This window comes from Vicugna pacos, chromosome 34 (assembly GCF_048564905.1).
Source record: "Vicugna pacos chromosome 34, VicPac4, whole genome shotgun sequence".
Taxonomy (NCBI): domain Eukaryota; kingdom Metazoa; phylum Chordata; class Mammalia; order Artiodactyla; family Camelidae; genus Vicugna; species Vicugna pacos.
In genome coordinates, this window is record NC_133020.1 from 17800166 (window position 1) to 17827556 (window position 27391).

At 50.0% G+C, this 27391-nt stretch overlaps 1 protein-coding gene, 2 long non-coding RNA genes and 1 other non-coding gene across 15 annotated transcripts in view; 2 read left to right on the forward strand and 2 right to left on the reverse strand.

Moving 5' to 3' along the window:
• LOC140691312 (uncharacterized) lies at positions 1-2392 on the reverse strand. The gene is made up of 2 exons (XR_012066916.1): positions 2352-2392; positions 1-299 (listed from the first exon to the last, which is right to left on the reverse strand). It is a non-coding gene; the product is annotated as an uncharacterized lncRNA (long non-coding RNA).
• CHD4 (chromodomain helicase DNA binding protein 4) overlaps positions 1700-27391 on the forward strand; it is a 27263-nt gene continuing 1571 nt past the window's right edge. Inside the window, exons 1-38 of one of the 12 annotated variants that reach the window (XM_072954641.1) lie at positions 1700-1870; positions 2709-2886; positions 6379-6500; positions 6709-6903; positions 7118-7236; positions 7362-7603; positions 7851-7978; positions 8228-8363; positions 8510-8688; positions 8887-9126; positions 9759-9962; positions 10081-10286; positions 10648-10779; positions 10858-10954; positions 11619-11810; positions 12234-12434; positions 12622-12759; positions 13011-13132; positions 13241-13414; positions 13754-13895; positions 13988-14119; positions 14232-14349; positions 16144-16268; positions 16592-16829; positions 16993-17168; positions 20541-20721; positions 20806-20892; positions 20979-21067; positions 21171-21304; positions 21635-21779; positions 21872-22037; positions 22288-22385; positions 22496-22625; positions 22888-22959; positions 23263-23400; positions 23655-23763; positions 23874-24006; positions 27087-27285. In XM_072954641.1, the coding sequence (XP_072810742.1) occupies positions 2787-2886; positions 6379-6500; positions 6709-6903; positions 7118-7236; positions 7362-7603; positions 7851-7978; positions 8228-8363; positions 8510-8688; positions 8887-9126; positions 9759-9962; positions 10081-10286; positions 10648-10779; positions 10858-10954; positions 11619-11810; positions 12234-12434; positions 12622-12759; positions 13011-13132; positions 13241-13414; positions 13754-13895; positions 13988-14119; positions 14232-14349; positions 16144-16268; positions 16592-16829; positions 16993-17168; positions 20541-20721; positions 20806-20892; positions 20979-21067; positions 21171-21304; positions 21635-21779; positions 21872-22037; positions 22288-22385; positions 22496-22625; positions 22888-22959; positions 23263-23400; positions 23655-23763; positions 23874-24006; positions 27087-27285 (5539 nt within the window). In that variant the 5' untranslated portion in view covers positions 1700-1870; positions 2709-2786. Of the gene's footprint in view, positions 1871-2708; positions 2950-6378; positions 6501-6687; positions 6904-7117; positions 7237-7361; positions 7604-7850; positions 7979-8227; positions 8364-8509; positions 8689-8886; positions 9127-9758; positions 9963-10080; positions 10287-10647; positions 10780-10857; positions 10955-11618; positions 11811-12233; positions 12435-12621; positions 12760-13010; positions 13133-13240; positions 13415-13753; positions 13896-13987; positions 14120-14231; positions 14350-16143; positions 16269-16591; positions 16830-16992; positions 17169-20540; positions 20893-20978; positions 21068-21170; positions 21305-21634; positions 21780-21871; positions 22038-22287; positions 22386-22495; positions 22626-22887; positions 22960-23262; positions 23401-23654; positions 23764-23873; positions 24007-27086; positions 27286-27391 lie in introns of all 12 variants that reach the window. The other 11 variants (XM_072954642.1, XM_072954636.1, XM_072954637.1 and 8 more) reach the window with 11 other exon arrangements.
• LOC116276917 (uncharacterized) overlaps positions 19692-27391 on the reverse strand; it is an 8734-nt gene continuing 1034 nt past the window's right edge. The window contains exon 2 of the long non-coding RNA XR_012066915.1: positions 19692-23256. This is a non-coding gene — a long non-coding RNA (uncharacterized lncRNA). The remainder of the gene's footprint in view (positions 23257-27391) is intronic.
• On the forward strand, positions 22077-22216 carry LOC116276981 (small Cajal body-specific RNA 11). The gene has a single exon (XR_004186481.1).

A 27391-nucleotide genomic window follows, 5' to 3' on the forward strand; every position in this document is an offset into this window, starting at 1 on the left:
TCTGATTTCTCCTGAGATCAGTTGGGATTTATTTTATTCTCTGTAACAGGAAATTAGGAAATAGCACTCAGAATGTCTGTTGACACCACACAGTCTATCTCTTCTTGTAGTTTGGTTGTTTAGGCTTCTTGAAGGGAGGGAGGCACCCATGGTCCTTGCACCCCCCACAGTGCCCAGCTCTGTGCCTTGCTTGAATGTAAGTACAGTGAGAAGAGGGAGAGCAGGTCTTGACTCTTCATGAGTATGTAGCAGGATCCTCCGTTCACACCATGGTGGGATTATCCATCCTTAGGAGTGGCCTAAGGTTAGAATGGACCGTTTGACCTGGGCAGGGGTGTGGGAAGAGGATTGCTGGAATGCTGAGAAATACTCTTTAGATGGGAGTTTGTAATTATTATGGGATGCTCTGGGGTCAACTAAACTTTATGTGAATGGCTTGTCTCACTTACATGGTATTTGGTTGGTCTTAACTCAAAATTTAACTGTCAGTAAGTATCTGGAGAATATCTAGTTTTGGGTGGGGCACTAGGTTGACTCTCAGTTCCTGCATGTCTGGAAATGATGAATGAGGGAAGCTAGGGTCTGTCCTAGACATCAAGAGGCTTTGTGCCAGGATACTGCTTTGGCCCATTAAGGTGTGCACAGGTTGGGGTGGGGACAGGGCAGTGTGGGTAGCCTGCTTCACCCTTGCTGGTGTGGGTGTCAGAATAGACTGACAGCCTCTGGAGGTGGGGGAGGTAGGAATATGACTATTATGGGATGTCTGCCTGGAAAGGTATAGGGGTGGTGGAGTGGGGATTGAAGCATTATGGGATGTGACTCTGGGTTGTCCTGGGAGTATTATGGTATGTCTCGTTGACCACGGGTCCTTTGCAATTATTATGGGATGTCAGGGTGTGGATACTGGGGTAAAATTATGGGATATCTTTCCAGTGTTAGAGAAAAGGAGATTAGATGTCCATCTGTGAGGTGACAGTAGGGCTGTTGATCATCATGGGATATCTTTTTGACGGGGGGAGTGGTTTTTATTGGCTGTGGAGCTAGAATGAGTATGTGAAGCTAGGGGTCTTGTTGTGAGGATCTAGCCTGCAGGGGCTGAGGGCAGCTCCAGGGGGTTGGTTATTATGGGATGTCAGTATAGAAAGTGGGAGACTGATTATTACGGGATGTGTGTGGGAGGAGGCCGAAGTGTCCGTTGTTGGGGGGGGTGAGTTTCTGACTATTATGGGATATCAATCTGGGGGTGGATGAAAAGTGGTTATTATGGGATGTGTGTGGGGGATGGGGATGAGTATTATGGGATGTGAGGCTGAAGGGCTGGGAGGGGTGCTTATTATGGGATGGCCATGGGGAGGGAGAGGTGACGAATTATTATGGGATGTTAGCATTAGGGCCAAGAGTGAAGAAGTTGGCAAAGGATGTCTATTATGGGATGTCTGGGGGGGTAAAGGGTTAGTCAATAGCGCTGGCATATATGTGTATGGAGTGTATGTGCGTGGGGGGGTGGGGGGGTGGTGTCCGTGTGTATTATGGGATGGCCAGGAGGTGGGTGGTTGCCCGGGTGACACGCGCGCGCGCTCGAAGGGGGCGTGGCCAATGGTTGCCTGAGCGACGAGGGGGCGGGGGTTGCCCGGGAGACCTAGGGAGGAGGGTGGCGGTAGTGGAGGGGGGGTTGGAGTTGGTTGAGGTTATTATGGGCTGTCCGTGGGGGGGCGGGGCCTGTGCGGTGGGATTTCCCGGCCGGTGTTTCGGGCCCTTTAAGAGGCGACGCCGGAGCCGGAGCCATTTTCCCCCCTTCGGCCGCGGCGAGGAGGAGCCGGAGCGGGAGTGACACCGGGCCGGACCCAGCGCGACCTGCGGCGGCTCCGGGGTGAGGAGAGCGCGGGGTTCCCAGAGAGACGGCCCTCGCAGTTCGACCAGCCCCGAGGGTCATCCCTCCACACCCTAGCTTCTCAGGCGTCCCCGGACCCGCGGACCGCCCCCTGCCCTGGGAGCAGACCCTGCCTCTCTAGTCCCTGCAGGGCGCCCAGCCCCCGCCCTCGCCCAGCCTGAGTCTCGCTCCTCGCGACTCCCACCTCGGGCTTAGTGGCCCACAATGCCCGGCGCACCCCCTCGCCCTTTGCTCAGTTGCCCCCCAGGACACGTGGCCCGGCCCCCTGCCCGGTGGGAGCTCCGACCCCCCCAAGCCACTGCCTGCAGCCCCCCGGAGCGCTGAGCCTCCACGCCCCCTCGTCCCCGCGGCTCCTCCGGAGAACCCGAGTTGTCCCAGAGGGCAGCTTTTGGAGAGCTGCCCTGTCTGGGGACTGGCCCCTCCCCAGGCGCAGGGAGGCGCCCCCCCACCCCCAAGTGACCTTGTGTCCCCGAGCGCCTCTCCTCCGGTCGTCTCCCTTGGCACCCCCCCCCGCGCCGCGGCCACTCAGACCCCCTCCCTCGTCACGCCCGGCTCAGTCCAGTGGCTTGTCCCCTCCCCACGCCGGCACCGGCCTGCCCTCGGGGGCGCCGCTCCCTCTTGTGTGGGGGGCTCCAGTCGGGGAGCGGGCTTCCGGGCTGCCCCCGGGAGTGTGGAACTAAGTTCAGCCTGAGTGGTTCGGGTGCCCTGCTCGGGCGGCTGGGGGGGGGCCGGGGGTGGGCGGAAAGCGCGGTGGGGTGGGGGAGGGGGCCGTGCGCGTCACTGACTGTTCTCTTTCTCTCCCCCCTCCCCCGCACAGTGACTCGGGCCAGTGTCGAGGGCCCCAGGCCGCAGGCAGGAGCAGCTGGGCCAATTCCCTGGCCGGGAGCGGAAGGGGATGGCGTCGGGCCTGGGCTCCCCGTCCCCCTGCTCAGCGGGCAGTGAGGAGGAGGATATGGATGCACTTTTGAACAACAGCCTGCCCCCACCGCACCCAGGTAACATCTTCCCCGAGGGCCCCGGGCAGGAAGGAGCCATCTGGGCCCTCCCTGGTGACTCTGGTGAGACAGGATTGAGTTTCTGGGCTTTCTCTGTGCAGTTTGAGGTGGAGGGCATCCGAAGGGAGTGGTTCCCTTCTGCGGAGCTCTTGGGGGGGGTGGGGGGGTGGAAGCCATGTGCCTCCCGGGCTCCGCGGACCGCGATGCAAGCTTGCTGCACTGTCTTCGGGAATGCTATGCAGTTCCCAGCTGAGGGAGCTCTCTGGGCTGGCAGGCTTTGCCTTGTGTGGGTCCCGGGAGGAATGCAGGTAGCTGGGACCCCTGGAGGCTCTGCGGGGGTGGGGTGGGGGGTGTTGAGGATTGCTGTTGGAGGAGACCAGTACGGCATCTCTTCGAGTAGGATCCTGTGGTTGCTGCTGTGGAAAGGAAAGGGAGTACTGGTTACTCTTAATTATTTTTAGCTTCTGATCAGTTACCGGCTTTCTGTGCTGCTTCAACTGTGTGAAGTTTGAATTGTTGCGCTCCGCAGCTGGGATCCAGAGCACTTTTAGGCAGGCAGATTGTGGAAATGTTTTGAGCGGGGCAAGGGGTAGGATGTAATGCCCTGCAGGATGTACTAGGAGGGCAAAGAGAAGGGAGCTGACACCCTGGGCACTCCTCTTCTCCTGGCTTGTGGACTTAGTCCTGGCTTTTTTCCCTAGAGGCTTTTGCCTCCGTGCAGGTAGCTTGGGGATTTTTGGGCTGGTGGTGTGAACTGTGTGCGTAGGTGTGTTGGGGGTTGTGCTCCTTGGTCTGTGTTTTGGGGTGGCTCCTTGGACTGGCCATACCCGTATGGATATAACCAGCCTGCCTGATTGGAGTGGTTCTTGATACCTCAAATGATGACGGATGTCATATTTCTAAGTGGATGTCTCTGTCCTCTGTCTTTCTTCAGAGTCCCTAGGTTAGTCACCTTCTTGCTTCCTTGATCTTTTCTCCTAGCTTTGTTTTTCCCACAAGCTGTTTTTTCATCTCTGTTTAGATTTTTAATTCTGGAGCCTGCTGGTCCTATTTTGTTTCCCGTGGAACAGCTTTCACTTTTGCCTTCTCTTCTTAGCTCCAGCTGCAAGTTGAGGTGGTCTGGGAGAGATGTTTCCACATTTGGCGCTTCACTTCAGCCTGAGGCCACTTAGGAGAGGGTCAGTCTTGTTATTGAATCTTAAGCTGTTGGGATGAGAAACAGGCTTGAGTCTCATTACTGTGTAGGGCAAACTGGTGAATTTCTGCGCTGTTGCCTGAGGAGGGGGCAGGGTGGTGGTAGTGGTGAGGTGATCCTGTCCTTTCTGTGAGGGGCAGGAGAAGTAGCAGCGCCATCCACCCGATGTTGGCTCCACATCTTGGCTTCCCATTGGTCCCTGGGTCTGGGGCTGCCCCTGTGTTGATTGGGAGCTGTGCAGCTCCCAGGGTGAACTCTGCCCCAAGCTGTAGCATGACCCAGTTTTTCCACTTGCCACACCCCATTCCGGCCCCTTTCCCAAATCTTCCTCTATGTCTCAGCCAGTGTGCCGTTGCCATGTCAGCACATCTGCCTGAGACGTTGGAGGGTCTTATGTGGATGGCAGTGTGTCCCCTTTGCCTCCATGGGTTTGTCCTTGTGTCCACTTCCAGCTTTTACGGAGGTGATGAAGAGGAAGAACCCAGAGACATGGCTGATTGGCGAAGGGGGCCATATGGGGATTGATGGGGAGAAGCCCTTAAGAAAATGATTCTTTCTGGTGAGATCCAGGCTGGTGTTCCCTTCCCAAGGGAATGGGAGGAGCTGTCTTGGCCTGATCCTGGGCTGAAGGAAAGGGGAAGGCTGATGGTGCTTTGTCCAGCCTGATGTCTCCTGTTCTCTAGGATCTGCCGTGCACAGGAAGGGCGGAGCTAGAGGCATTTTAGGGCCATTTTGGGGGGTCAGGAGCTGAGCGCATGTGTAGGAGTGAAGGATACATGCTGTGGTCCACCACTCTCTGGGTGCTGCTGCTTTTTGCTGGTGTGGACATGTGATTCCCACATGTTGGACAGGTGGCTACCTCCGCTGTAAGAAGTGGTCTAGGTTCTATGGCCTGCACTCTGGGTGGGGGCGATGAGAAAAATGAGTTTCAGAGACATCTTGTGGGCTCCCATTCTTCAAGGTACACCTTTTGGGTGTCAGAAAGAAGGTGGTGGGCTCCAACCACAGCTTCCCTGAGCTCTGTTAGGTCTCAGCTCTGATGATTGAGAGAATAATGATGGCTGGAGGAAGTCAGTCCCTCCCCTGGTGCTGCCCTTCAGGTTGTCTTGGGTTTCCCAGCCTAGGACGTTAGAATGGCCTCTTGAGAACACAGTCATCCCAGAGTAGGTGTCAGGAGAGATGGCATCGGGACCTGGGGCCAGGTAATAATTTGGGAAGTCTTATGTGAGAGAGTAGTCTTTCCCCGGCTACCTCTCTCAACCCCACCCCCTCCCCTGCCACTTCCTGTCTGTCCTCTGTTGGCAGCTGGGTGCCCTGGGCTGGCTTCTGTGGTCAGGAGCCATTTTCCCTCTCCTCAGTGGGCGAGGCCCTCCCTCCTTCCCTGCACTCCCTTCTCCACTCCCCCTCCTTGGGTGGGGGTGGCTTGGGAAGAAGGAGAAGAGGGAGGAGGGAACTGGTGTGAATGTCTTTTTACAAAGGAAGCTGCCTCCTGGCCTTCTCCCCCAACCCCCATGCCCCTTCCCACCTATGCCCGCCCAGGAGCACTGAGTGTTACCCCAGGCTTTGTGTGTGTGCCCAGCCAGGGGAGGAGGTGGAGCCAGATGGGCGGAAGGTGGGGGGGATGGTGACAGCTGGGCTGATTTGGGCCCCTGGGGAGAAGAGGCTACTGACCCAGGAGAAGCTGGGGAGGAACAGTGGAGCTGGAGGGGGAAGGAAATTGTGTTGGGAGTGGGTGAGATCCTGGGCTGGCAGCTGGACCTGGGGCTTGGAGGTTCTGGTTCTTCTGAGCAGTGATGACCCAGAGGGAGTAGCAAAGGGTGTGGTTTCTGGGACCCCTGAGCAGACACTGTTCTGGAAATGTGGTGAAGGTGTATTCTTTAGTTTCTGCCTTCTGGGTAGGATCTTTCATTCTCATTTCTTGGTTTACAGAGTAGTTGGTGGCCAGTTGCAGAATTAGACCTATTTCTCTTATTTGGTTAACTGTAAGCAGCTTGATTCAGCTGCCCCAGTGGACGTATAGAGGACTGCTGATAGGGATGGGGAGAGGAGGCAGGGGTCTGGACAGCTGCCCGAGGTGGGCCTGGTCTGGCCTGGCAGGCCTATTTCGGGTATATCCAGCTCTCTCTTTGTCTGTTTTTGTCCTGAGTATCAGCTTCCTTCTGTGGCGTGTGTAGCAGGCTCTTCAGTGGAATCTGGGACAAGAGGTGGGGGAATAAAGTCTAAAGCCTCTGGATTAGGCTCTAACCTTTCGCTATTGATCTTTTCCCTGCCTACCATTCTTGGCCAAATATATGTAGAAAACGAAGACGACCCGGAAGAGGATTTGTCAGAAGCAGAGACTCCAAAGCTCAAGAAAAAGAAAAAGCCTAAGAAACCTCGGGACCCTAAAATCCCTAAGAGCAAGCGCCAAAAAAAGGAGGTGAGTGGGTGACTGGGTGTTATGGGGAGTGAGAGGAAAAAGGGCTGAGCTCTGAGGGGCTGGAGGCCTCCAATCCTTGCCCTGGAGTGGTGGGCCAGGGCCTGGGCACGGCCTCAGGGCTGTCCTGAGGTCAGCATGTGTGTAGCATGTGTGTGTCTGTCTCCCTCTCCTCCCTTCCCTGCTCCAGCGTATGCTCTTATGCCGGCAGCTGGGGGACAGCTCTGGGGAGGGGCCGGAGTTTGTGGAGGAGGAGGAAGAGGTGGCTCTGCGCTCAGACAGTGAGGGCAGCGACTATACCCCTGGCAAGAAGAAGAAGAAGAAGCTTGGACCTAAGAAAGAAAAGAAGAGCAAATCCAAGCGGAAAGAGGAGGAGGAGGAGGACGACGATGACGATGATTCAAAGGTGCCTAGACCTCCATCCTCTTCCCTGTGCTGTTAACTTCTGTGCCCTGTTTCCCAGGTCCTCTTCTGCCCCTTAGAACATGTCCTCCCCGCCTCTTTCTGATGATCTCTTAACTCTCTCAAACTTAAGGTCTTGAAGGCCTTAGTTTCAACTCAGATTCCCTTAGCAAGTGTGGGCACTAGGAGTCAGGTCTTTGACCATGCTCTCTCTGCAGGAGCCCAAATCATCTGCTCAGCTCCTGGAAGACTGGGGCATGGAAGACATTGACCACGTGTTCTCAGAGGAGGATTACCGCACCCTTACCAACTACAAGGCCTTCAGCCAGTTTGTCCGGTAAACAAGAGGGTCTTGGGGGCAGGGGATGGAGAGTGCTTCTGGAATCTCTTCTAACTTCTTTTCCCCACCTCTTTTATTTTTAAACTGTTCTTCTTTTCTGTTCTTGTCCATTTCTCCACCAGACCCCTCATTGCTGCCAAAAACCCCAAGATCGCTGTTTCCAAGATGATGATGGTTTTAGGTGCAAAGTGGCGGGAGTTCAGCACCAACAACCCCTTCAAAGGCAGTTCCGGGGCTTCTGTGGCAGCGGCAGCAGCGGCAGCAGTGGCCGTGGTGGAGAGCATGGTGACAGCCACTGAAGTGGCACCACCACCTCCTCCTGTGGAGGTTCCTATCCGCAAGGCCAAGACCAAGGAGGGCAAAGGTGAAATGGGACTCCGTGGGAGGGGACTGGTGTGGGCTTAGAATGTTGAAGTCAGAGGAAGCATGGAAACACTGTTCTGTTGGCCCAGAGAGACAATAGGAGGGAGGAGTGGATCTTGGATTAGGAGGGAAATTTGGGAAGCAGAACATGCGGAAATATTTTTGGTGGAGAAAATCTTATTTTCCCCATCTTCTGCCCTCTGATGTGCATTTGAATTGTACGATCTCACTCGCACTCCTGATTTTAGGTCCCAATGCTCGGAGGAAGCCCAAGGGCAGCCCACGTGTCCCTGATGCCAAGAAGCCTAAACCCAAGAAAGTAGCTCCCCTGAAAATCAAGCTGGGAGGTTTTGGTTCTAAGCGTAAGAGATCCTCGGTGAGAGCCCAGCCCGTCCCTTGGTGAGGGTGCCTTAGTCAGTGGAGAGGTTGTTGCCTTATGTCAGGTTGGGGCCTTCACATTAGACGTATCAGAATGCGGGGAGCTGGCCACAGACCAGGTGCCTGGGCTCCATGTGGCACAGTCCTTGCTGGGATTCCAACACCCCCAGTAGAAGGGTGATCCCTTCTCTACCACTCTCCTTCCCCTTGGCTTGAACTCTAACCTCGTTCCTTCTCATTCTGCCAGAGCGAGGATGACGACTTAGATGTGGAGTCTGACTTCGATGACGCCAGTATCAATAGCTATTCTGTTTCTGATGGTTCTACCAGCCGCAGCAGCCGCAGCCGCAAGAAACTTCGAACCACTAAAAAGAAAAAGAAAGGTGTGTTTCTTTTCTGTGTCAGTATGTGGTGGGGTGAGGGGGGAATGACGGGGGAAGAATCTCCCTCAGGAGATCGAGGTCGGGCTTAGGGGGTGGGGGGAGGTAGTCTTTTTCTAATAACTGGGCTTCCCCTCTTCCTTGCCTAGGCGAGGAGGAGGTGACTGCTGTGGATGGTTATGAGACAGACCACCAGGACTATTGCGAGGTGTGCCAGCAAGGCGGGGAGATCATCCTGTGCGACACCTGCCCCCGAGCTTACCACATGGTCTGCCTGGATCCGGATATGGAGAAGGCTCCTGAGGGCAAGTGGAGCTGTCCGCACTGTGTGAGTACCTGGCTGTTGTGCCCTTTGGAACCCTGGGGAGGAAGGGTGGGATGATCCAACTCCTTGAGGCCTGGAGAGGGTAGAAGTGGTGGTGGTGCTGGCTGTGGGCTCTTGGAAGCCTTTGGAGGAGTGGTGGGCATGGTTCAGACTTGGGGGTGGGGGGTGGTAATAATCTGACCCTGTGGTCCTTGATGGCAGGAGAAGGAAGGCATCCAGTGGGAGGCCAAGGAGGACAATTCAGAGGGTGAGGAGATCCTGGAAGAGGTTGGGGGAGACCCTGAAGAGGAGGATGACCACCATATGGAATTCTGTCGGGTCTGCAAGGATGGCGGGGAGCTGCTGTGCTGTGACACCTGCCCTTCTTCCTACCACATCCACTGCCTGAACCCCCCGCTGCCAGAGATCCCCAATGGCGAATGGCTCTGTCCCCGTTGTACGGTGAGTGTCTGAGCCCTGCCACGGCGGGAGGTGTGGGTGGGGTGGTCTAGAAGGGTGTACCCCTCTTCTGTGTAGGTTTCACAAGGCTGAGGTGCAGGTCATTGCAGAATTGTAGACCCTTGAGCCTTGGGACAGGTGTTTTCCTTCCTCATAGAGTCCTGGGATCCCTTTCCTGGGAAAACATAGGACTGACCTGGAGCAGAGGCGTTGATGCTTTGCCAGCTCTCCTGAGGAGGATGCAGCCATGTTCTTCCTTCCAGGACATCTTCCTCTGGCCTCACACCCAGCCCCTGCGCCTTGGTAGCTTGGGTTAGTTTTATAGGGCCACCTACTGCTTTTGGATTGCTCAGGAGAGGCATTCTGGGCTCCAGGTCGGTGGGTTTTCCATGCTTGCTTGTTGCAGGTTGTCGTGGAGTCTAGCTGCTGACTCTGCTAAGCCGACAGGAGTGAAAACAGCACGTGAATCCTGGCTGAAGCCCAGAGACGGAGAGGGAATTCTCTTACTCTCTCCCTAGAAGGGTCCTGGGATTAGATCTGACCTGAAATGAGGTTTTAGTAACTCTTTGATGGGTTGGAGCTGTGGGCTCCTCCCTCTCAACGGTAATGAGTTGGTGTTGAATTACTTCTTTCAGTGTCCAGCTCTTAAGGGTAAAGTTCAGAAGATCCTAATCTGGAAGTGGGGTCAGCCACCATCTCCCACACCAGTGCCTCGACCCCCAGACGCCGATCCCAATACTCCGTCCCCCAAGCCCTTGGAGGGGCGGCCAGAGCGGCAGTTCTTTGTGAAGTGGCAAGGCATGTCTTACTGGCACTGCTCCTGGGTGTCTGAGCTGCAGGTAACCCTGGGGCGGGCTCGCGGTGGGGGCGGCAGTGAAGAGGGTAGCGAGAAAGCAGCCTCGTGGTTGGAAGGAGCAAACGTAGCTCGTTGGTGACTCTCTTTTAATTTGCCTGCAGTTGGAGCTGCACTGTCAAGTGATGTTCCGAAACTATCAGCGGAAGAATGACATGGACGAGCCGCCCTCTGGGGACTTTGGGGGGGATGAAGAGAAGAGCCGGAAGCGGAAGAACAAGGACCCTAAGTTTGCGGAGATGGAGGAGCGCTTCTACCGCTACGGGATAAAGCCCGAGTGGATGATGGTCCACCGCATCCTCAACCACAGGTCCCAGCAGGGCCGGGCTGCTGCTTGTCTTGGGCGTACTGGGCGTGTGTCCTGGGGAGACTTCCCTGCCAAAGGGGATTAAGAAAATGGATGTCACTAGGAATTTACACTTGACAAGACACTCAGTGTATTATTAATTGACCGAATCCTGGTGTTTGGGCCACAGACTATAGATTAGATATTATTTTTGGTGCAGACTGGTAGACCAGACATATCTGGTTCTGAACACATGTGGTATCACCCGACCATCACCCTGGCCTTCCTAGAGGTCTGGTTTAGAACATCCACTGTGGGCAGGGCTAACTTAGGAGGTGAGGCGGGTGGCCTTCTGGCTCTGAGGGTTTTCTCCTTGACCTTGCAGCGTGGACAAGAAGGGCCACGTCCACTACTTGATCAAGTGGCGGGACTTGCCATACGATCAGGCGTCCTGGGAGAGCGAGGATGTGGAGATACAGGACTACGACCTATTCAAGCAGAGCTACTGGAATCACAGGTGAGGGATCTGTGAGGCGGAGATGCTTCTGGCTGAGAAGGACCCTTGGCAGCTGTGTGACACATCTGTCTGCTTTAGGGAGCTGATGAGGGGTGAGGAGGGACGACCAGGCAAGAAGCTCAAGAAGGTGAAGCTGAGGAAGTTGGAGAGGCCCCCTGAGACTCCTACGGTTGACGTGAGTTGGTGGAGGAGGGAGGGCAGTTGGTGTGATGTGCTCCGGTCTGATGGTGGGGCTCAAGGTCACAGTGGCAAGTGATTCTGTAGCTGTGGTGCTTCATGGACTCTCCTTCCCTGCTCTCCACGTATCTGTAAACCGGAGAAAATACTGGGATTCTTTACTTTCTCTTCATCATCAGGAAACTAAAAACATAGGAATTGGTGTTTTCAGTATTATTTCTGGAGGGGTCACACAGCCATACTTTCATGAAACTTAATTTTGGAACCTGGGTTTTCTGACTCTTAATTTGTGGCTCAGTTCCTCCAGGTTTTGTGTAGTAGAACGCGAGTTTGGTTAAGGTTAAAAAGATGAATTTAGGGGAAGCATATGATCGTTCACCTGGCGGATCCTGACTAGTAGAGTTACTGTACTGCCAAGGAGACTACGATTTCTATAGGACCTCAGATCAGCGTAGGGCTGAGATCTCCGTCTTGTTTTGCTTCCTGGAGGACCCTAAATCAGACACAAAGTTACAGGAATCGTTGAGCATCTTTTTCCCCACAATTTTTTGTGGCTCCCTCAAGGCAGATCCAGTGAGGATATGTGAGGAGGAGGCAGCTGGTGTCTTATGGAAGGACGGGAATTCCTTGCCAGCTCTTGACTTCTTTATTTCATTCTTCAGCCAACAGTGAAATACGAGCGACAGCCAGAGTACCTGGATGCCACAGGTGGAACCCTGCACCCCTATCAGATGGAGGGCTTGAACTGGTTGCGCTTCTCCTGGGCCCAGGGCACCGACACCATCCTGGCTGATGAGATGGGCCTTGGGAAGACGGTCCAGACAGCAGTCTTCCTCTATTCCCTCTACAAGGAGGTAGGAGAGCTGGCGCTCCTAGTGTCTTATGTGGGTGCTTTGTGTTCATGGTCTTCTCTCACACTCTGAGGAGACAGAAAAAGGGAAAAAACACTGGTCTGTGGCCCTGAAGAAGATGGTTGGGTGACAGATAGACACGGGGGTGCAGCAGGGCCCTGGGCAATGGCAGCCTCAGTCCCAGGGAGCGGAAGTGTGTTGAGATGAGCAGGACTGCGGGTGGAGCTAGTGTGGAAAGCCTTTGGGTGGAAGGGGCGAGGCTTCAGGCCCCCAGTGGAGCAGGCACGGCTTTGTGGGGAAGGGGCAGGCAGGGTGGGTTCACACGTAGAGGAAGGGGACGGGGAGGAGCAGCAGAGGGCTCCTGGGGCTGGGCTCGTGTGTGGGGCCCTCAGTCCTCAACTCTGCGGCTTCTCTTCTTCCCCAAAGGGTCATTCTAAAGGCCCCTTCCTAGTGAGTGCCCCTCTTTCTACCATCATCAACTGGGAGCGAGAGTTTGAAATGTGGGCCCCAGATATGTACGTGGTGACCTATGTGGGGGACAAAGACAGCCGCGCCATCATCCGAGAGAATGAGTTCTCCTTTGAGGACAATGCCATTCGTGGTGGCAAGAAGGCTTCCCGCATGAAGGTATCTGGGTGAGGGGAAGGCAACCCTCGAGAGGGAGGTGTAGCTGTGGGTTTAGTCTTCCTCCTCGTGCCCTGGCCCCTGGGGTGAGGCGAAAGGATAACAGCGGAGGGGGGAGACCCCCACGTCCCTTGACTTCGCTTATACTGGCGGAGTCGGACACTTGTGACCAGGTTGCCTTCTTACGCAGAAAGAGGCATCTGTGAAGTTCCACGTGCTGCTGACGTCCTATGAGTTGATCACCATTGACATGGCCATCTTGGGCTCTATCGACTGGGCCTGCCTCATCGTGGATGAAGCCCATCGGCTCAAGAATAATCAGTCTAAGGTGAGGCGGGGGGCAGGTTACGGCCCGCAGTTCTAGGACCACCTACTCAGTAATGGGAGACTCAGGCTGAGAGGAGGGGAAGAAGGGTCTCTGCCTTTCTTCTCCTTGTGATCACCCCTGAGGTCAGGCCTTAACAGAGGGGTGGGGGTGGGGGTGGGCTTACCTGCTGGGCGATGAAACAGTTCCGAACTTGCAGAGATGTACTGGAGCCCTCTTCTCACTGAATTCACTTCTCTCCATCTGCTCACCAGTTCTTCCGGGTCTTAAATGGTTACTCACTCCAGCACAAGCTGCTGCTGACTGGGACTCCATTACAGAACAATCTAGAAGAGTTGTTTCATCTGCTCAACTTTCTCACCCCCGAGAGGTTCCAGTAAGTGTGTTCAACCATAATCGGCTCATAATTCTTCTGATTCTGCCTTTTGCCCTGTCTCACTTCCTCCCTTTGCTTCTCTCCAACAACTTTCTCCCCTTTCTGAAGCAATCTGGAAGGCTTCTTGGAGGAGTTTGCTGACATTGCCAAGGAAGACCAGATTAAAAAACTACATGACATGCTGGGACCTCACATGTTGCGGCGGCTCAAAGCTGACGTGTTCAAGAACATGCCATCCAAGACAGAACTGATTGTGCGTGTGGAGCTGAGCCCCATGCAGAAGTGAGTCTGAAGGGACAGAAGCATTGACTCCATTTTGTAAATCTGGTTAGATGTCTGCCAGTCTGCACAGTGGTCCTTGGTCCTCCTCCTACTCCGCTTCAAGGCATCTGGTGACCGGAGCAAGCAAGGCCTAAAGAAACCTGTTGCCAGGGAGCTGGGGCCCAGAGTTCTCATTTCTTTGTTCCTTAGCTGATTTAAAATGATGGTGATGGTGTGCTTATTAGGTTTCCTCGGTCCCAAAGTGAGATATGTTGGAAGGAAGATGTCAGACCTTGCGCCTGCATCATGAGTCATGTGAAGGCTCTTAGCGTGACCTCTCTTGCCGTCTTGTCCACGTAGGAAATACTACAAGTACATCCTGACTCGGAATTTTGAGGCACTCAATGCTCGAGGTGGCGGCAACCAGGTCTCTCTGCTAAACGTGGTGATGGATCTTAAGAAGTGCTGCAACCACCCGTACCTCTTCCCTGTGGCTGCAATGGTACGCCGCACCGCCTCTTGTCCTCCCTGGGTGGGAACTGCTGCATCTGGGCTCTCTTTCAATATTTTTTTTCCTTTTATCTCTTTCCTCAGGAAGCCCCTAAGATGCCTAATGGCATGTATGATGGCAGTGCCCTAATCAGAGCATCTGGGAAATTATTGCTGCTACAGAAGATGCTCAAGAACCTTAAGGAGGGTGGGCACCGTGTCCTCATCTTCTCCCAGGTATTGTGTGTGCTGGGCTGGGAGCTTCAGTGGGCAGCAGGGGACCAGTCAGTGACCTAGGGAGGGGATTTTCATCTGACTTGCCCGTAATTAAACCTTGTTCCTTTTCCAGATGACCAAGATGCTGGACCTGCTGGAGGATTTCTTGGAACATGAAGGTTATAAATATGAACGTATTGATGGTGGAATCACTGGGAACATGCGTCAGGAGGCCATTGACCGCTTCAATGGTGAGCAGGGAGGAGTGGCTTCAATCCCAGCATCCTTGTTCACTCGTGTCTTTGGACCAGTCACTCGTTCTCATGTATCTGCCTTTCTCTGTAGTGGTTTGGGGTCTTTGTCAGTTGATGTGGAAGAGGACTTTTTCTTGATTGGAAGAATGTACTGGACTATTCATAAGAGATTCTTCCCCCTTTGGAGTCTTTGTTCTTTCTGCTAGAAAGAAGGGCATTTTATTTAACCCTCCTCATTGCATCTTGAGGCCTTAGGAGGGACCAGGACTCGTCAAGCCCATATAGCAAGTTAGTGGCAGCCTTGTCTCAGTAGCCGCCACCACCTCCTCTTCTTTTTTTTTTATTTTTATTTTTACTTTTACTTTTTTTTAATGGAAATATACTTGATTTACAATGTTGTGCTAGTTCCTGGTGTATTGTATAGTGATTCAGTTATACACACACACACACACACACACACACACGCATTCTTTTTCATGGTAGGTTATTATTACAAGATACTGAATGTAGTTCTCTGTGCTGTGCAATAGGATCTTATTGTTTATCTGTTTTGTCTATAGTAGTTTGTATCCAAACTCCTTTAATTTATCCCTTCCAGCCCCTTTCCCCGTGGTAACCATTAGTTTTCTACGTCTGTGAGTCTTTTTGTTTTGTAAATGAGTTCGTTTGTATCCTTTTTTTAAGATTCCACATATAAGTGATATCATATGATATTTGTCTTTCTCTTTATTAATTCACTTAGTATGAGAATCTCTAAGTCCATCCATGTTGCTGCAAATGGCATTATTTCATTATTTTTTGTGGCTGAGTAATAATCCATTGTATGCGCGCGCGTGTGTGTGTATACACACCACATCTTCTCTGTCCAGTCATCTGTTGATGAACATTTAGGTTGGTTCCATGTCTTGGCTATTATAGTGTTGTGAACATGGAGGTGCATATCTTTTCGAATTAGAATTTTCTTTGGATATATGCCCAGTAGTGGGATTGCTGGATCATATGGTAACTATTTTCAGTTTTTTAAGGAATCTCCGTACTATTTTCCATGTTTTTTGTTATAATTTGAAATAATTTTGAACTTAAAGTTCAAAACATAGCGCAGAGTTCATATATAGCCTTTGCCCAGCTTCTCTTAATAATGACTATATAACCACAGTGCAGTGAGCAAAACCAGGAAATGAACACTGGTGTTGTACTGTTAATTCAAGCACAGACTTGAATTGAATGTCAGAACTTTTCCTGGGTCGGGACCCAGTCCCAGACCCCTCGTCACATTCAGTTGTTCTGTCTTCATTCCTCCCTTTCTCTTCATGGCGTGATAACCTTTGTTGGTTACTGGTCACCTGTTTTGTAGACTGTCTCTTAAGTTTAGCTTTTTCTGATGTTTTCTCATTAGATTGACAGTAGACATTTTGGTCAAGAATGCCTCAGAAGTGATGCTGTGTCCTTCCCAGTGCGTCACATTGTGGGAGGACGTGATGTTGATAATGACCCATTGGTGGTGGTAGCCTTGATCAGCTGGTTAAGGTGGTATCAGCTGAATTTCTCCACTGCGCAGTTACTCTCTTTTTCATTGCAATTGATAAATATCTTGGGGGAGTTAAATGAGACTATGGTAACATTCTGTTTCTCCTTAAACTTTCACACTGACTTCAGTGTCCATCGGTGGTCCTTGCTTGCGGTGATTACTCTGGTGTTCATCTGTTGAAGCTTTTTGTTTCTGACACTCCTTCTACATTTGTTAACTGAAGTTCAGGAGACGCCTCTGATGCTGTTTGGTTCCTTTCTCAGCCCCGGGCGCTCAGCAGTTCTGCTTCTTGCTCTCTACCCGAGCTGGGGGCCTCGGAATCAACCTGGCCACTGCTGACACAGTTATTATCTATGACTCTGACTGGAACCCCCATAATGACATCCAGGTGAGCAGAGGCAGCGGCCTTGGTGTGCAGTGACTTGTGGGGAACCCACAGTGTTCTGTGAGGGCCCCACCATCTGGAATTCGTTGTTTCAGGGGGAGACAATAGAGTCCTTTTAAATGTCTTCTGCCTTGTTGTAAGCTAGGGAATTTGGGTTAGCTGTGGTCCCATTTTGGGTAACATAATAGATTGTGGTGTCTGGGGGTAGGGGTGCAAAGGGAAGTTTTATATGAAGGCAAGCTGCTGGATTGAGCTCATTATGTGGAAGTCAAGGCAAGAAAATATGGTTACTTCAGTTTCTGGCTTTCTTTTCTGCCCACCTCCAGGCCTTTAGCAGAGCTCACCGTATTGGGCAAAATAAGAAGGTGATGATCTATCGGTTTGTGACCCGTGCATCAGTGGAAGAGCGCATCACGCAGGTGGCAAAGAAGAAGATGATGCTGACGCATCTCGTTGTGCGGCCTGGGCTGGGCTCCAAGACTGGGTCCATGTCCAAGCAGGAGCTCGATGACATCCTCAAGTTTGGCACTGAGGAGCTATTCAAGGATGAAGCCACAGATGGAGGTGAGCTAGGCAGGAACTTGTTTTGGTGTGGGGCTTGGCCTCTTTAGAGGGTATCTTTGATACCTAGGTCCTGAGATTCGGGCCTAGGGTCCTGTGGGACTTGCTTTTTCCACTGCAGCTGCTGAAGCTAACTGGGGGGGTATGGACCCCTGATTCTTTATAGGAGGAGACAACAAAGAGGGAGAAGACAGCAGCGTTATCCACTACGATGATAAGGCCATTGAACGACTGCTGGATCGTAACCAGGATGAGACGGAAGATACAGAATTGCAGGGCATGAATGAATATTTGAGCTCATTCAAAGTGGCCCAGTATGTGGTACGAGAAGAAGAAATGGGGGTGAGTATCAGTCCAGGGCAGTGCTGTGCTTTGGTATAGAAATTGGAATTGAGATCAAGATGGTGTTGGAGACAAGAGGGAAACTTCTGTAGGCAAATTAGTACGTTGACGAATTGATAAACCTCCTCCTTTGAAAAGAAATAATAGTAACATATGAGCAAATCACATTCCCATCTTAGACATGACTGTCCAGAAACTCATGGCCACGTTTCACACTCAGAACATTCATGTTAGCTTTTTAAATCAGAATCTCCTTTTATTTTCTCTTATGTGTTTTATTAACAAATAAACTTTTGATTGCTATCGCAGGTTCCTCCGGAGAAAAGGTAGGACATAGGATACATCCTTGGCCTGTCTCCCTGTGCTTTTTAAAACATTAGAATTATTTTCACTTTTACTTCTTATTTAAGAGTCCAAGAAGTGCTTTATTTATTTACTTATCTTTAGTTAAATATAGTTGATTTACAATGTTAGTTTCTGCCTTTTTTCTTTTTTGTTTTTTTTGTTTTTTTCAGTAGAAAACAAAAGGTACTCAGTGATAAATGTATGGCTTCTATAATGACTTTTCCCCCCAAATGATATCATAGGGTGTAAAATGGGGGAAAAAAACTGCTTTCTCTTCTAGTCTCCTTTAAACCACCCCGGTCAGGGTACCTGGGATTGGCATCGGTTTCTGGTGGCCTTTGCCATCTTTTCTCATCCTTCTAATTCAGAACTTTCCCTTTTGCCGCGTCCTGCTGATGCATAGGCATTGTCTTTGTTTTTAAAAGTGATGCTGCACACGTCATTTGTGTGTAACTGGCGTGGAGTCTGGCAGGTCTGTAGACCAGTAGTAACCAGTCAGAACTGCCCTCCTTCAGGGGCTCCGGGTTCCCGTAGGGGCGGTGACTGCCTGCGGGAGTGACTGGCTGGGGCGGCGCGTGCTGAGCCGTTGGAAGGGAGCAGTGGTGCGCTCCCTCCCGTTGGTGACCTCTGCCAGTGACTGCACAGGTATACAGATGGCAGCTGCTGTTTATAGTATTTTTAAATATTATTTTTTGAATAGATAGTGCAGTGGACCTTGAACAATGCAGGGTTTAATCCTCACATAACTTGTAGTTGGCCCTCCATACCTGTGGTTCCTCTGTATCTGCAGATTCAACCATAGACCATGTAGCATTTACTGCTGAAAAATATCCACATGCATACAGGTGGACCCGCACAGTCCAAACCTGTGTTGTTCAAAGGCCAGCTGTAATTCACCTGGTTCACAATGTGAAACATACACCCCAGTCCTCTGGCTGCCTGGCTCCCTTCCTGGGCCTAAGTTACATTTTCAGTCTCTTGTATGTCTTTCTAAAATTATTTAATGTGCATATGAATTACATATACATGGGTATACACATAGATGTATACACACAAATACCATTTTTCTTTCAAGGAAAGTAGTTTTTTTTTCTTTTTTAAAATTAAAATTATAAAATTAAAAAAATTGATATAATTTCTAAAGATTACTTTCCATTTATAGTTATTACAGAACATTGGCCACATTCCCCATGTTGTACAAGACATCCTTGAGTCTGTCTTACACCCAATAGTCTGTGCGTCTCACTCTGTCACCCCTTCTTTTTTTATGTATATATTTTTATTGAAGTACAGTCAATTTACAGTGTGTCAGTTTTGTGTACAGCATACAAACATACATATATTCATTTTCATATTCTTTTTTCATCATAAGTTACTACAAGATACTGAGTATCATTCCCTGTGCTGTACAGTATAAACTTGTTTATCTATTTTATGTATATTAGTTAGTATCTGCAAATCTAGAACTCCAAGGAAAGTAGTTTCTTATACATAATGTTCTCTTACCTTCCTCACATCCACCTAATCTTTTTTATTCAATTTTAAGACTTTTTTTGAGCAGTTTTAGGTTTCCAACAAAACTGACAGAAAGGGAGAGGAATGTCGTATCTGTTCTCTCTCCACAGACACGCACAGCCATTATCAACAACAGTCACCAGAGTGGTACTTTTTTTTAACCAAGGATGAACTACATTGACACAACATAATCACCAAAGTCCATAGTTCACCTTAGGGTTCATACTAATGAAGTGAATAGTTTTGCACATTCTACACGTTTGGACAAAAGTTTAATGACATGTTCATCGTTATAATGTTACATGAAGTATTTTCACTGCCCTAAAAAACTTCCTTCTCTGTGTATTCATCTCCCCTCCCCCCAAACTCCTGGCAACCAGTGATCTTTTTATTACCTCCATAGTTTTCTTTTCCAGAATGGCATATAGTTGTTAGTCTTTCTTTACACCTAATAAATCTTGAAAGATTTCATCCAGGTCAATACATAAAGAGCTTCTCCTCCCACCTACCCTCCCCCTCACTTTTTTTGCTGCATATTATATCCTTGTTTGGAAGTACCATAATTTCTTTAAGAAAATTGAGATATAATTGACACATACCATTACATTAGTGTCAGGTGTGCGACATAATGATTTGGTATTTGTATGTACTTTGAGACACAAGTCATCCCACCAAGTTTAATCAGTATCTGTCGCCATACATAGTTACACACTTACTTTCTTACGATGAGAACTTTATGAGCTGCTCTTCTGGCAACTTCCAGATATGCAGGGTGGTGGTATTACCACTGCACATAATATCACCATGACTTATTTATCTTATAACTGGAAGTTTATTCCTTTTGACTCTCTTCACCCATTTCGCCTCCTCCCCCTCCCATAATTATTCAGGTTCCACACCGATGGATATTTAGGTTGTTTCTAGTATTACGCTGTTAGCAGCAGCTTAAATCTAATGCAAAGGATTTGGACTTAGGGGTCCTGAAGTAGCTGAAAATAATGTAAGACTTTCAAAGGAGCATAAACATTATTGGGATATAAGAGGATGCATATGTCATTTTTTTCCCACAAAGTTGGTAAACTTTTATGAAGTTTATGAAGAACAGAAAGGGTGTTGACCTTTCTACTTTATCTCTGGGGAAAATCTTTTGCAGAGTTTCAGAAGCTTCTCCATTCTGCTTGCTGAGGCTCTGAGTCTCCTACATGGCACTGTCTCCTGGCTGTGTATGTGTCAGTAACAAGGGCTAAAAGAGCGTATGTCTCTTCATCCTTCTCTTGTGATAACAGCTTGGTCCCATATTTTTCTTTAGTTATGCTGAATGCTAATCTTTATATAATTAAGAGGAACCACATCTTGTCAATTAAATTCAAGTTCTCAGGACCAGGCAGGCACACCAAGTATTTCAGGGTCCAGTCATGGAAAGGAGCTAGCAGGATGGGAACTGTGAGGACCAGGGGTAGCTGGTGGTGCTGACTTCAGCACCCCTGAGTCCTGGCCCTCCCTCTGTCCCAGGAGGAAGAGGAGGTAGAACGGGAAATCATAAAACAGGAAGAAAGTGTGGATCCTGACTACTGGGAGAAATTGCTGCGGCACCATTATGAGCAGCAGCAAGAAGATCTGGCCCGAAATCTGGGCAAAGGAAAAAGAATCCGTAAACAGGTCAACTACAATGATGGCTCCCAGGAGGACCGAGGTGTGTGTGGCCGGCCCCGCCCCCCACCCATGGGCCGTTCCACTAGAGCAGTGGGCCCCGCTCATCTGCCCTCTCTCCCTCCAGATTGGCAGGACGACCAGTCCGACAACCAGTCCGATTATTCAGTGGCCTCAGAGGAAGGTGATGAAGACTTTGATGAACGTTCAGAAGGTGAGGGCTGTGCCTTTTCCCTGGCTCTTTCAATCCTGCTTTGACATCCCTACCAGTGTCACTCACGCATCCTCTTCTTCCCGCAGCTCCCCGCAGGCCTAGCCGCAAGGGCCTGCGGAATGATAAAGATAAACCATTGCCTCCTCTGTTGGCCCGTGTTGGTGGGAATATTGAAGTAAGTAGCATACGGTGCTGGGGAAGGTTGGGTGAGTGTGGATAACTGGGTCTTTGGTGGAGTGAAGTCTGCTCCCTCTCACCTAGGTTTCTTCCTCCCCCAGGTACTTGGCTTTAATGCTCGCCAGCGAAAAGCCTTTCTTAATGCAATTATGCGATACGGGATGCCACCTCAGGATGCTTTTACCACACAGTGGCTTGTGAGGGATCTGCGTGGCAAGTCAGAGAAAGAGTTCAAGTAAGTTGAGAGCTGGAATGACTGATGGAGAGTGAGGGCTTGTGATCTTGGTCATTCCACTGTGTTAGTCCAGGCTGTGCAGGGAAACTGGCTGTTTCCTCTGCTCAAGTTGGCAGTGAAGTGTTAGGGTTGTTTGTGTCCCTAGCTTCCCTGGAAGGGGACCTGGGGCAGAGTGTGGGATGGGGAGACCAGCTTTCTGTGCGACGGTGGGCTTAGCGCAGACAGAGCCATGTTTGCCATCTGGGCTGATGCCTGACTGCAGGTGGGAGGGATCTGCTGCAGGAGTTGGCATGACTGCTGTTTAACCACTTCTTTACCTCTTTACCACAGGGCTTACGTCTCTCTCTTTATGCGGCATTTATGTGAGCCGGGAGCAGATGGGGCCGAGACCTTTGCTGACGGTGTCCCCCGGGAAGGCTTGTCTCGCCAGCATGTCCTTACTAGGATTGGTGTCATGTCCTTGATTCGCAAGAAGGTGAGCCCTGAGCCTCTCTCCGCTGTTCAGGGTCTCTGGGGGAAACTGCAGAAAAGGAGTGGAGGCTTCAACCTCTTGTCCCATCGCTGCAGGTTCAGGAGTTTGAACATGTTAACGGGCGCTGGAGCATGCCCGAACTTGCTGAAGTAGAGGAGAACAAGAAGATGTCCCAGCCAGGGTCACCTTCCCCAAAGACGCCTACACCCTCCACTCCTGGGGACACACAGCCCAATACTCCTGCACCTGCCCCACCTGCTGGTAAGTCTGCCTGGACCATCGCTTTCTGTCCTCCTCCTCTTGTCCTGGCCTGTGCTTTTTCTGCTCCTCTGTGCTCAGTTCTAACAGGGGAGCCTGGCAGGACACACAGCAATCTCCCTCTCAGTTTAGGAGGGCCGTCCTAAGAACTGGGCTGGCTCTTAAAGGCACGAGAGGACAACTTAAGATGAGAAGGCATGACCTTCTCTCTGATCCGGGACCTTCCTAATTAGTATCTATTATTGGTCTGCAGAGGATGGGATAAAAATAGAGGAAAATAGCGTCAAAGAAGAAGAGAGTGGAGAAGGAGAAAAGGAGGTTAAATCTACAGCCCCTGAGGCCACTGCTGAGGTAAGATATGAGGGTGACTGGATGCCACACCAAAGGCAGGTGGGTAAGTCCACTCTGCCTCTTGGGTCCTGACCCATCTTTCTTCAATGTCTGTCTTTTTTCCTTTGAAGTGTACACAGGCCCCAGCCCCTGCCTCAGAGGATGAGAAGGTCCTCGTTGAACCTCCTGAGGGAGAGGAGAAAGTGGAAAAGGCAGAGGTGAAGGAGAGAACAGAGGAACCTATGGAGACAGATCCCAAAGGTATCCACATTTTCAAGCACTCTAGATCCTTGTGAACTAGTGGCTCTGGGACTTCAGCCAGGCGGGAGAGAAGGCTGGAGGAAGCGACACACTCTCAAGAATCCTGCAACCTGGATTTTAAATTGTGGGCTTTTTCTCTCTCAAGACATCTTTTATGACTTTAATCATCGAGATTTAGGTTTTGGACTGTTCCAGCTGCATATACCGTAGAACAGAGAACACTGTTCTTTGGGTACGCCCTCAGTGCCCTCTGTCTCCCCAGGTACTGCTGATGTGGAGAAGGTGGAGGAGAAGTCAGCAGTTGACCTGACTCCCATTGTGGTGGAGGACAAAGGTGGGTGTTTGGAGAAGCTGACTGTGGTTTAAAAGGACTCTAAAACTGAAAGGAAGGACTTTATCTCCAGGACACCCCTCCACCCCCCAGCCTTCCCATCCATACCCATGTAACCATATATCCCAAGCTGAAAGACTCCATCTCTCCCCACATTTGGTTGTCAGTGGGCCGCTGGCCCCTTTTTCTGGGTTTGAGAAGCACTTAGGTGGAGAGAGGGCGGAAGCAGGTGGATATATAAGGTGCTGTGGGGAAGGTGCTGGGCCTCCCTCTAGAACTGGCATCTTTCTTCGGCATATCCTGCAGAAGAGAAGAAAGAAGAAGAAGAGAAAAAAGAGGTGATGCTTCAGAATGGAGAGACCCCCAAGGACCTAAATGATGAGAAGCAGAAGAAAAATATTAAACAGCGTTTCATGTTCAACATCGCAGATGGTGGTTTTACTGGTATGAAAAAGAGGGACCCTGTGGAGTTAGGATTTGAGGTGAAATTAAGGTTCTTGTTAGAAGCCAGGGTACAGAGACTTCACCTCTCCTAGATGAGGGAATGCCAGGATGACCACTTGCTGCTCTGGGGTCTGTGTTAGGAAGCTAGAGGTGTACTACTAAGCTGGTATCTGGGGATCAGGAATAAATGGCTTAGAATCTCATGGATGTTTGCCTTTCTTTTTCTCCCCAACCTTCCCTAAATTCCTCTCCAGAATTGCACTCCCTTTGGCAGAATGAGGAGCGGGCAGCCACAGTCACCAAGAAGACTTACGAGATCTGGCACCGACGGCATGACTACTGGCTGCTGGCTGGCATCATAAAGTATCCTTTGCCGGAGTCTGGGCTGAGGTTGTTGGTGAACGTTTCTGAAGGTCCCACAGTTTGAAGTTCTTACTCTCCTTGTTTCGTTTTCCTGAGCAATTTTCCAATAGCCATGGCTATGCCCGGTGGCAGGACATCCAGAATGACCCGCGCTACGCTATCCTCAACGAGCCCTTCAAGGGTGAAATGAACCGTGGCAATTTCTTAGAGATCAAGAATAAGTTTCTAGCCCGAAGGTTCAAGGTGAGCAGGATGGGGAGGAATACAGCATTGAAGTGATGGCCTTTAGAGTGCGAGAGGGAGTCTGTTCATCCAGCCATAGTGCTGTGTTCTCCTCTGTACTTAACTTTTTGTATTCTGTGAAAGGCTTTGCTCCCAAGTATCTTAAATACTAGAGATGAAGACAGACTTGAAAATGCAACAGCTTTTCAAGGGCTGAAGACTGTGCCTAATGAGTGACACAGAGCAGTGCAGCGGGTGTGCCAGGGGAACACTAGTGTTCAGGAAAGATGCAGAGGTGGGGTTGAATTGGATCTCTGAGGATGCAGGGCTGTTAGGGGGCTGCTGGACCTTTTTTCTGAGTCTGAGAGTGTGTGGATATGGGCGGGGGTAGATTCATTTTCAGAATCACTGGGACTAATAACCCTAGGGCTGATGGGGTCTTACTCAGAAACTCAGCAAATGGATGTCGAGGGTACCTTGTGTGCAAACCATCAAAATGGGAAACCATGAAGACGAGACACATGGATCGTACGCTGAGCATAATAGGAAGATAAGGAAGGTACACTAATGAACCTCACAACATCATGTGCCCAAGCAGTGGGTGGCACAGGGACACAGAGACAAATAAGGCCTGGTGCCTGCTCTCCAGGAACGTTGGGTTTAAATAGAGGCAGATACGTGGTCAAATGAATGCCACTGTGTGTGTTGGGAGGGAGGCTCTGAATCCATAAGGAAGTTCTGTACAGGGAATGTGGGCAGTGGGGAGAGGGTTCAGAGATGCTTCCTGGGGACAGCGGCCCTGGAATGAAGCTGTGATGAATGTTACAGAGACTGCTGGATGGGAATGGAAGGCTGTTTGGACCCAAGGGATTAGGCTGAGCAAAAACAGTCTGCAGAGCTTTGGGTGTCTGGAAACAGCCTGTGGTCCAGGTGGGGTGTGGAAGACACTGTGCTAGTGATGGTGGGAAGTAGGCTGGAGAGAGAGTTAAGGGCTAGAAGTCAGTAGGTGGGGTTTTGGCACTAGATAAGAGAGTTTGGCTCTTACGCTATAGTTCATGGGCAGCCATGGAGGGTTTGTGAAGAATTTTGATATGACCAAAGGAAACTGAAACGGAACATTTCAGTTCAGTGAGATGACAGGACCATCACATGGTCATGAGTTAGCAAGGGCTGGGTTGTGATGCTGGGAAAATGAAAAGGAAAAGATAAAGGAAACAAAACACCAAAGAATTTATAGGATTTACCGACTTACTGTAGGGATTAGCACACTTTGTTAAGGGGCCGGAGAGGAACTGTTTCAGGCTTCGTGGAACATTGTCACTCAACTCTGCCACGGTGTGCAGCAGCCACCGGAGATAAGTAAGCACCAACGTGTTCCCATAAACTTGATCGACACAAACATTTGAACTTCATATAATTTTTATGAAGTGTCATAAACTATTATTTTTACTTTTCCCCAACCATTTAAAACTTAAAAAAAAAAATTCTTAGTTCTTGGGCCCTCGAGAAACAGGCAGTGGCCCAGATTTGGCCCACAGGCCGTGGTTAGCCTAGTCTTAATTTACTGGATTTGGATTTGGGATACAAAGAAGTAAGACACCAAAAATAACTGAAGTCTTCAATGTGAGTTGCTGAGAAAGTTAAATTATCATTGGCAGATCAGAGAAGTGAAGAGAGGGAGCAGTTTATAGAAAAGAGTAAGTTCAATTTTAGAGAAGTCACTTGATGTTTCTCACAAGTAAATACCCTCTCAGTACCCCTGCCACCATCAACAAGTGGGCTCAAAGTGATCAGCCGTGCATGAGTGGGATCGGAACAGTCAGTGCCTGAGACACAGTCTGAAAAGCCCAGCTCATTTGCATAGAGGTGCTGGCTGGTGCCAGGAAGGGAGAGATCTCTTGGGAGAATGCTTTAAAAGAACAGCCAAGGACTGATCCTGGAGAAAGCTCATGGTTTGGGGCGGGAGGGTGGAGGGAGATGGGGAGGAGACAGGGTGTACGGTTGAAAGTAGATGCTCGGTCTGTTTGGGATAAGTTAGTGGGCCCTGATGGAGCCTGGTCTTGTGGAAGAAACAAGAGTCCATTATTCTCATACTGCCCTCTTCCATGACCCCTAATGGATTCATTCTTTTTAAGAACCAGTGGATACTTGAGCAGAGTAAGTCTCATAACTTACAAATCAGCATTCTGTCTCTTGGAACATATGTCAAAGAACCTTTCATGCCGGTGACATGTGTAAGAGTGTTCACTGCAGTATGAGTTTTAGTGGTGGGGCCTGGAGGCAATGTAGATGTTCGACATGGGGAGTATGGGCAGGTAAAGTGTGGACTCACATCACAGAGCAGGTGATGTGAGCAACAGAAGTAACAAGATACACGTCCTATAACAACATAAGGGGAGCTTTAAAAAGATGTATAGTAGGAGAAGGAAGAAAAAGCATTCTATAACAGACAGAAAAACATCATTCTGTAAATCAGAAATGTGCAGATGAAACAATCCTCAGTCTTCAAGAATACTCTCAAAAAAGTACACAGTCAGCGTATTAGAAGGGTTGCCTATCGAGCAAGGAAAGGAATGCGGGTGAGATATGGAGACAAGAAACAATAGGAATAATTTTAAGGAGTAAAACAACCTAAATGATATAGTAGGTATATCCACAGGATGGACTGCCATGCAGCCATTAAAAGTCATCTTTTATAAACAGCAATTAATAATAAAGGAAAATTCATACTCTATAACTTTGAGAGTGAAAACACAATGTAAATACTTACATAGAATGATCTTAATTTTTGTAAAATACAAATGCAACAGAAGACCTCAGAATGTTAACAGTATCTTTAGGAGGTGGAATTGTGATCTTAATTCTCTTATATATTCTGTACTTTCTAAATTTGAGTTTTTATCATTTTTGTGTTAAGAGTGAATCAGTAAAGGGTAAAGAGCCTTAAAAACACCAACCTCCAAAGGAGGGTTAAAAAAAAAAGGCAACATAACTGAACTGGTTGGGTGTGGGGCCATCGGAAGGTTCTTTACAGGTTCTGGGAGGCCCACCAGAAGTAAGCAGTGTTAGTTCACCTTCTGTCTCCTCTCTCCCTCGTTCAGCTCTTAGAACAAGCCCTGGTGATTGAGGAACAGCTGCGCCGGGCAGCTTACCTGAACATGTCAGAGGACCCCTCTCACCCTTCCATGGCCCTAAATACCCGCTTTGCTGAGGTGGAGTGCTTGGCGGAGAGTCATCAGCACCTGTCCAAGGAGTCAATGGCAGGAAACAAGCCAGCCAATGCAGTCCTGCACAAAGGTAGCCAGTGGCTCCCCTGCCTCCTGCTGACTCAGCCTCCTTCCTCCTCTGCTGCCCCCCACCCCCATATTTACTTCTCAGTTCCTGACCTTTTTCAGCGCCCCTCTGC